This window comes from Arachis ipaensis, chromosome B05 (assembly GCF_000816755.2).
Source record: "Arachis ipaensis cultivar K30076 chromosome B05, Araip1.1, whole genome shotgun sequence".
In the NCBI taxonomy this organism is placed as follows: Eukaryota; Viridiplantae; Streptophyta; class Magnoliopsida; order Fabales; family Fabaceae; genus Arachis; species Arachis ipaensis.
In genome coordinates, this window is record NC_029789.2 from 129,884,819 (window position 1) to 129,893,980 (window position 9,162).

Genomic DNA, 9,162 nt, shown 5'->3' on the forward strand with positions numbered 1-9,162 from the left:
GCTGCTTGCAGGTGAAATGGGGAAGAAAGGGGCTTTCGGCCTTATATAAAAGGGCTGGTCCGGTTGGACCGACAGCCCGGTTCGGATCTGGTTCAACCGGTTCGGTCCAATCTTGGACCGATTTTCTCAAAATTGGTGTCAAAATTCTCGTTTCGATGAGCTCTATCCTAATTTGATACAATATTCGCATTTCTAATCTTTCTTATTAAAAACTAATTTACTGACTAATTATTTACTAATTAATTGGGGTTTACAACCTAAGCTAACAGAAGTTTTTCTCCTTCAATGTGTTTCATTTTGTATTTTTTTTAGTTTTGTCTGTCTTGAGTCTCATGGTGAAAAAGTCAAACAGTGTGAGGTTTGTAAGAAAAAGCCAGTAAGCGGAAAAAGGTAGAGGGTACAAAATTAAAGAAAAAGCCATAGATGTCTTAGAGGTCCTTTGTACATCTGTGTTGTGTATCATGATTCTGTGGGAATCCCCTTGCAAGTTGGGTTAGCACTTAGCAGTTGAAAGCTTGGTGGGTTACCAAGTCAAGTTCAGGATTGGGGATAGATTCTGGACTTGTCCCGGATAGGAAGGGTAGTTCCTAGGGAGAATTGGTGTCTGTAATCAAGATGATTATAGTGAAATTCCATCATTGTTGTGATGGAGACTAGATGTAGGCTGCATTGCACTTAGCAGCTGAACCAGGATACTTCTTGGTGTGATTCTCTCTTTCTCTCCTACTCCATTTCAATTTCTGTTCGCAGGAGATAAAATTGAAAAATATCTCTTGGCTGGTTACGAGACAAAAACAAGAAAAATCTCCTAAAGCTATTAAAAGGCAGAAAGTAACACACAGCAAAAAAAGGAGCTAAGATCCACCCCGCTTCTCTTAGCCACTGATAACCATCATAAATTATCTTCATGTCAGGATGCTTCTGTTTAGCCATATAGTGGATTATAAAGTTTGATTTTAGTATGTTATGAAAGTATTATCTTTATTTAAAGTATGGCTATAGAAATAAGTTAAAATTTAATCAAATATCTTTATGAGAAGTTTTTGACATCTTTATTAGAGTAGATGTCTTTATTAAATGACAATTCTATGCCAAAGTTTGAGTTCTTCACAATGACAAGGGTGCAGTTTCATCCAGAGAGCATTATATAACAGTCGAAGAAGAGGAAAGTGTTTGAAAATTTATTAAACTCATTGAGAAAAAGGATGCTAGGTGGTTCATGAAGATGTTAATACCGAATGCTTAATGCATTTTAACAATTCGTGTTTGAGGGCCAACATCCATGAAAGGAAAAACATTTTTAGCAATACCAATAAAAAACAGTTTTTTCTGTCTTGACTTTTAACCATGGCTTAGAATTTATTAATTAAATTAAAAAAAAAACTCAGGTTGATGTGAAATTGATCCTTGCAAGTACTAATTCAGAATCCAAGGCCTATATGTGATATTGAAATTCAGCGCAAAAATTTATTAGTATTATTTTGTGTTATATATTTATGAAGCAAAAAATACGTGGAGGTAACAAACACGAGCTAAAAAAAATTGTTTCAACTAAGTGGGTGTTGGAATTTAGATTTTAACCCAAACATTGTTACAAGTTGCAATTCACAAGACAATTACATGGACAAAGCCTTCACTTATTATAAGCAATACAAAAGTAGCTATTTGTGCATCAGCATCACATTGTTAAGTGTCTTAGGCGTGATTATACTATTCGTGATCTAATTAAATCTAATTATGTTGGTATGGTTTCGTATTTCATCATTTGGTTCCTTGACTATAAAGTCAATAGTTTAAATTCTACCTTAGACATGAAAAACATTTTGTGACCAAATTATTTGTCTTTATGCTGATGACCGTAGCAAAAGATTAATAACTATATTTCACCCTAAAAAACTCAAAAAAATAGGATTAGTAATTGTGTCACTTTCAAAAAAGAAAAAAGAATAGTATTTATGATTTTATTAGGTTAATGGCAAAATCGTAACTTGCTTCATACTTTTTTTAAAGGTAAGAACAAGATAAAAGCATAACATACAAATTAGTAGGCTAGTAGAAAACTCTTTGATATCCTTACTATTTTTCTTTTACAATCAAATTACTGAATTATTTCTCATCAATTTATCCAATAATTTATTTTTCTTAAAATCAATTTATTTTTATTTCTTTTTTTCCCCTATTATGCGAAATGAAGATTATTTCGAACCATATTTTTAACTTTATTCATTTTCTAATTGAAAATATCAAATGTATTTTTTTTTTCAAATATATAGCTTTTAAATGCAACTAAGATAACAAAATATATATAAATAAAAAATCAAACAGTACCAAATCATACTTAGTCTCCAGCATAATTCTTTTAGTACCGAATGCTTAATGTATTTTAACAATTCGTGTTTGAGGGCCAACATCCATGAAAGGAAAAACATTTTTAGCAATACAAATAAAGAACGGTTTATTCTGTTTTGACTTTTAACCATGACTTAGAATTTATTAATTAAATAAAAAAAACTCAGGATAAAGTGAAATTGATCCTTGCAAGTACTCTCAAATAATTCAGAATCCAAGGCCTATATGTGATATTAAAATTCGAGATAAGCTTCAATATAGTCCCTAAAGTTGCACTCGAGCCTCATAGTAGTCCCTGAACTTAAAAGTTTCTCAGAGTCATCCCCAAACTTGCACTCCGGGACTCAAACTCGTCCTTCCGGTAATTTCTGGACACCTGGCGCAACTGGAAAGCTGAGTTGGCCTCTTTCCTGACACGTTGGCATAACAGAAACGACGTAGTATTTGCTGTGGCGCCAAAATGACATGAAACAACGTCATTTCACGCTAAAAACCCCCTTCCTCAACGTTACCCTAACGAATTGTCTCCCTCCTCTCAAATCACAACACAAACACAGAGGTCTCTTCTTCTCCACTACACTCATCAATGGTGTCTGTGCGATTGTCGTTCACGCCACCTTCCTCTCTTCCGGCTACCTTCTCACCGCCACCGGCCCCCAAGCCCTCTTCGATGACGCCCTCTCACATCCCTCCACTGGTAACACTTTCACTAATTCCTCATTTTGTTCTCTCTTTTTTCTTTAACGAAATCATTTAATTTCGATATATTTTATGTGAAATATCCAAATATCATTAATTATCACTCTTCTTTAGTGAAAACAATTGAAAATTCTGTTTTCTATTTTCACTTCTTTCTTTGCAAGAACCAGAAAACATAGAAAGTAAAAAGGGAAACGAAACGTGCCCTAAGTTTGTAGCACTAGCTATGTAGAACAATTTTTATCTAATCGGTGTAAGAGAGTTTTATAGGATTATTTGTTCTTGAGTTGATGATTTATTGAAAACCATCAAATACTGATATGTGATTGATTGAGTGAATTACAGAGGTTCATTATTTAGATTATAAAGTAAATTTGAGCTTTCTAAGGTGGTAGCTGTTAATGAACCATGATAACCACAAATAATGGCAATTCATGCCAGAAAATTGCACTATCCTTGGGCTTCTATACTAGACGAAGGATTATGATATGCAATCTAATATGAGGATCAAGTCAATTAAGCTGAAGTTAGAAGATACCTTGTGGTATCAAGAGAAGATGTAGCAAATTGATATATGCAGCTTGAAGCTTATAATTAGCATTTACTGATCATTTTTAATACGTGGTTTGTGATTGTGTGTAGAGGAGGTGTCTGTAGAGAACTGGAACCAACTTGACCAAGAATATGTCTTTGTTTATGTCAATCCAAAAAAGGTTTCAAATAAAGTGCTGGTAAAGTGCCTCGTCATGAATGAGAAGTTACTCATTGATGCCTTGAAGGAAGGGTCTTATGACCCTGCACACCTTGAGATTTGGTAAGCCTCTTTTTTCCCCTTCAAGCTATAAATTCTTCAAGATTTTTCTTTCATTTGCTGCATTGCAAAATTAAAATTTTTGTAACTGACCAACCTGGTTTTCTTTGTTCATGTCGAATTGGGCTGTGTTGGAGTTTGGAGCTTCTATTTATTGATGACTTATTTTATTACTCTTTTTAATTAAATAGAATTTTCATTCTTGATAGAGGAAGACCAGAAACTAAAATATAATGGCTATAGTGGGGGCAAAAAATCATACATGATTTTTAGTAAAAACTGAAGTACTGAATTGTGATTTGAAAACCTTTTGAAATTAAAGTTTGTACTTTGTATTGTCAACTTTTACTCTTTTTCCCTATTCCTTTCTTTGTCACATCAAATATTAAGATAGAATAGTTAAGGGAATAAAAAAATCACCAGAAATATTTTGTATATTCGTTCTATGCTGCAAATTTTAAGCTTGTGTGTATTGAGTTTTGTTGCTCAAAGATTATCAGCTTTTCTTTCTGGGTGAAGTCGGATATGTTGTGAAAATTAAAATTTTCTATGGTTAATCGTACTTCTTGTGAATTTACGGTTATGTCATGATCTGGTGCTTTGATTTTTCTACATACAGTGTTAGGGATTATACTATAGCAAATGAAAGCAGCAATTATTCTGAGCAGAGCGCTGTGGGAAAGACAAGAATAGAGAAACGAAGAGAAGAGAAGACAGAGTGCTATGGGCTTCAAAATTGGGGATTAGGGTTTTAACTTGATTTGAGGGACCAAATTGATTCCGGACAGTTTACTCTGCCATATCAGCTAGCCATTGTAATACCCACGTGTCACGAAACCTGCCAACTCAACTTTCCGGTAGTGCCAGGTGGGCAGAAATTGCTGGAAGGACAAGTTTGAGTCCCGGAGTGCAACTTCAGGGATGAATATGGGTAACTTTTAAGTTCAAGGACTATTATCAGGCTCGAGTGCAACTTCAGGGACTACATTAAGACTTATCTCATTAAAATTCAGCACAAAAATTTATTAATATAATTTTGTGTTACATATTTATGAAGCAAAAAATACGGGGAGGTAACAAACATGAGTTAAAAAAGAATGTTTCAAGTAAGTGGGTGTTGAAATTTAGATTTTAACCCAAACATTATTACATGTCGCAATTCACAAGACAATTATATGGACAAGTACTTCACTTATTATAAGCGATACAAAAGTAGGTACCAGATTCGATAGTCCCAGAACGTTTGGACCATTAAATGGTCCCGTAACAAAACATGTTTTTTAAGTTTTTTAATAACTGATAAATAGTCCTTATCTAATTTTAATTACAAATTAACCCCATATATTTTATTTAATCATAAAAATTATTTTTTATTTTATAAATTATTATTTTATCATTAATCTATTATGTTTATTAACAATCAAAAACAAAAACAATAACGAATTAGATCTTCCATTGATCGTAATAACTTTTTGGCTATCCCAATCGATTAAAAAATTATATTTGATCCATGACGTTCGTTCAGGACTGTGAAATCGTGTTTCTTTGAAAATCAATCGATTGGATTAACAAAACAATCGATTGAATTTCAGGTTTCCCAAAACTCAATCGATTGGACTACAGGTTGTTATCACAAAATAATCGATTGAAAGTTGCAAGGCGTTTGCCAAAAAATCAATCGATTGGGCTTATTACCCAATCGATTGAACTCATCAAAGCAATCTGGGTTTAATTATTTCAATCGATTGGTTATGAGAATTCAATCGATTGGTTATGTTTTGAATTTTCTATGTGATTAATGGCATGTTCCAATTCAATCTATTGGTATGAAAATTCAATCGATTGAAATCAAATCTGATTGTAAATAAGTTTTATCTGCATCCAATTAATTGGTATGATCATTGTGTTTTTGTTGATGAACATATAAGAATGTATAATCATACCAGTGTGTGAATGTTGATGATGATACATGATGAATGAAAGAACTTGTTTCCGTACAATGCATGCACAAGAGAAATGCGGAGTGAGTGAGTTTTCAGAGTGGAACAAGAAACAACGAACTCTGTTTTACGTCATTTCTTTCTAGCAAGTAGGACCTGGCGACCTGCGTTTCGTCGTCTTCGCTATAAAATTTAAAGCTTACTTTTCTGTTAATGCATCTCAGTAATTAAATTTCTTTTTTTAAAAAAATTATACTATAAAGTTAGTTGAAAATTCAGGTGTAGTTATTAAATGATTTTATTAAATTGTTATTTAACGATTCTCACTTATCAAAAAGTTATTATGATCAATGGAAAATCTAATTCATTATTGTTTTTGTTTTTTTATTGTTAATAAACATAATAGATGAATGATAAAATAATAATTTATAAAATAAAAAATAATTTTATAATTAAATAAAATATATGAGGTTAATTTGTAATTAAAATTAGAAAATAACTATTTAACAATTATTAAAAAACTTAAAGAATATGTTTTGTTATGGGACAATTTAATGGTCCAAACGTTCTGGGACCATCAAATCCGGTGCCACAAAAATAGCTGTTTGTGCATCACATTGTTAAGCGTCTTAGGCGTGATTATACTATTTGTGATTTAATTACGTTAGTATCGTTTCGTATTTTATCATTTGATTCCTTGACTATAAAGTCAATATTTCATCATTTGATTGCTTGACTATAAAGTCAGTGGTTTAACTTTAAATTCTACCTTAGACATGAAAAATATTTTGTGACCAAATTATTTGTCTTTATGCTGATGACCATAGCGAAAAGATTAATAACTATGTTTCACCTTAAAAAACTCAGAAAAAAATAGTATTAGTAATTGTGTCACTTTCAAAAAATAAAAAAGAATAATATTTATGATACTATTAGGTTAATGGCTCAATCGTAACTTGCTACATACCTTTTTTTAAAGGTAAGAACAAGATAAAAGCATAACATACAAATTAGTAGGCTAGTGAGAAAACTCTTTGGTATCCTTACTATTTTTCTGTTACAGTCAAATTACTGAATTATTTCTCATCAATTTATTCAATAATTTATTCGGAAAAGCTCTGCATACAAGCCATTAGGGCTTGTATGCTTTACAAGTTCATTAAACAATAAAACTAAAATACGCGCTGCTCCACATACGTTGATTACACGCGCTATATAAGATCCCACGTATATCTAACTACCAAATTTAAAATATTTGTTTCCTTCTTCGTTTTCGTTATTTTGAGATTTGGTTGTTTTTATTCTCGCGCGTCTTCCCTCGTTCTTCTCCATCGTTCTTTTCCTCTCCTTTTCTCACTGGTATGTTCTTCGTTTACGTTACTTTTTTCTCTCTCTGCAACTCGAGCTTCGTTTTCTATTTTGATTTGTTGTTTTCTGAAATCAAAGTTTGAACTCGTTTTGAAGATAATGGATCATTCAACCTCAGATTGTCAGCTGAATCCAGGCGAAGTGGATTATGAATTTGAATCTAACAAAGTTCCTGAGGTTTGATTTACATAATGAATTTTCTTTCAGTAATTTGTATAGCATTGTGTAGTTGAAAAATTGCTGAACATTGACTGTGAAACTAACACGTTAACATGAATCTGTCGATTCAATGTATTAGTTGTGATTAATTACCTGGAATTTATAGCAGACGCTTGGGTGTAGATCAGGTCTTTTTTTGGGTGTATTTTTGCTAGAAGTGTGGGTGTATCTACACTACTGGTTTTGTTATTTTAATTGAGTTGTTGTTGTTCAGGTGTATTATATCAGACATGATTGGGTGTGTTTTTAGTTTTTGACATGGTGTATTCTGCAGCCTGTGTATTTACAGTTTATGGCTTTAAAGGTCATTGTGTACTTGAGTTGTTGCGGTTCGGGTGTATCATATTAGGCATGATTGGGTGTATTTGAATCATATCTATGGGTGTATTCACAGTTTCTGACACGGTGTATTGTGCAGCCTCTCTCGGTTGTTGATGACGAGCTTGTTCCGAAGGTTGGAATGACCTTTACCACCCTTGAAGATGCTGGAAAATTTTACAGGAACTACGCCAAGGCTGCAGGTTTCTCTACAAGAGTTCGGTGCACAAATAGGAAGGGAAACGAGATTAAGAATCAACTGATTACATGTAGCAGAGAGGGAAAATGGAAATCTAAAATATCTCCGACCGAGAAGACCAATCCGACAGCCGGTTTAAACTGTCCTGCAAGAATTTATATACACACATTGAAGGATGTCGGTGCTTGGATCATTTCAAAGGTTGTGCTCGATCATTCACACCCCTGCTGTCCAAGCAAAGCAAAGATGCTCAAACAGCACAGGGAACTAAGCATGTCCATTCATCGTACAATAGAGAATAACGAGGAGGCTGGTATCAGACCAAGCAAAACATACCAATCATTTGTTGCGGCTGCCGGGGGTCACCGTGAGTTAAATTTTATCGAAAAGGATGTGAGGAATTATATTACCAGGGAAGTGCGGAATGTTTCCGAACAAGAAGATGCAAAGGAATTCGGAAAATATTTGTTAAGAATGAAAGAGAAGAATCAAAATTTCTTTTTTGAGCTCCAACTCGAAGAGGATCAATCGATTAAGCTGGCTTTTTGGGCCGATGCAAGAAGCAGAGCTGCCTTTGAGTATTTCGGAGACGTCATTTCATTCGACACCACCTACAATACAAACAGGTAACAAACTACCCCTGTTTATGATGCTAAATTAATGTATTTTTACGAATCCGCAGCAGAGGTGTATATTGGCTGTTCCATTGGGTGTATACGAAGCATTTGTTTAATGTTCTTTAAATTTGTGGCGATTGAGTTTATTTTTCTCGTTAATAGTTTAGCTAATGTGTGAGTGTTATATTCAGATAAACCTGTTTGATGCTGCATCAGCGGTGCATTCAAATTCCAGCCAATATCAAGGACACGTTATGAATTATCAGTTCAGGGTACCAGCAGCGGGGGATAACTCTTTGGGTGTATAGTTTTATAGAATATGGGTGTAAAAGCACTGTTCTTTTGGGTGTATCGTTGTTCATTGACAATTTACATATAGATACATATATAGATACATATAGAACAAAAGCTGTAAAAATTCGCAGGTTATGGGTGTATATTTTGATTTGATGTTTTTCTTCATATTTTAGTACATGTAATTCATACATTTTGAATACAGCACATACAGTTTGGGTGTATTATTAGACTTGCGTTGGGTGTAACAGTTTATAATTTGCGTTTATATATGTCTTGATTTTTTCCTTCATATTTTACCACCTGTAATACAGCTTTTGAATACAGCACAGACAGTTTAACAGTACA

General features: G+C 33.4%; 1 protein-coding gene across 2 annotated transcripts; it reads left to right on the forward strand.

Annotated features, from left to right (window-relative positions):
• Positions 2,615-4,855, forward strand: LOC107642080 (probable proteasome inhibitor). Of its 2 annotated transcripts, none has more exons than XM_016345398.2 (3): positions 2,615-3,046; positions 3,691-3,862; positions 4,479-4,855. In XM_016345398.2, the coding sequence occupies exons 1-3, from the start codon at positions 2,815-2,817 to the stop codon at positions 4,612-4,614; spliced, it is 540 nt and encodes a 179-aa protein (XP_016200884.1). In that variant the 5' UTR covers positions 2,615-2,814; the 3' UTR covers positions 4,615-4,855. The 2 variants fall into 2 exon arrangements, with proteins under 2 accessions (XP_016200884.1, XP_020958410.1); XM_021102751.1 differs by having other exon boundaries at positions 3,762-3,862.

What these genes read in the sequence shown, in the direction of transcription:
- LOC107642080 (XM_016345398.2), top strand. Translation starts at nt 2,815, where the DNA reads ATGAAACAACGTCATTTCACGCTAAAAACCCCCTTCCTCAACGTTACC. An exon ending in CCTCTCACATCCCTCCACTG is followed by an intron (nt 3,047 to 3,690) that starts GTAACACTTTCA and finishes GATTGTGTGTAG; the next exon opens with AGGAGGTGTCTGTAGAGAAC. An exon ending in CCTGCACACCTTGAGATTTG is followed by an intron (nt 3,863 to 4,478) that starts GTAAGCCTCTTT and finishes TTCTACATACAG; the next exon opens with TGTTAGGGATTATACTATAG.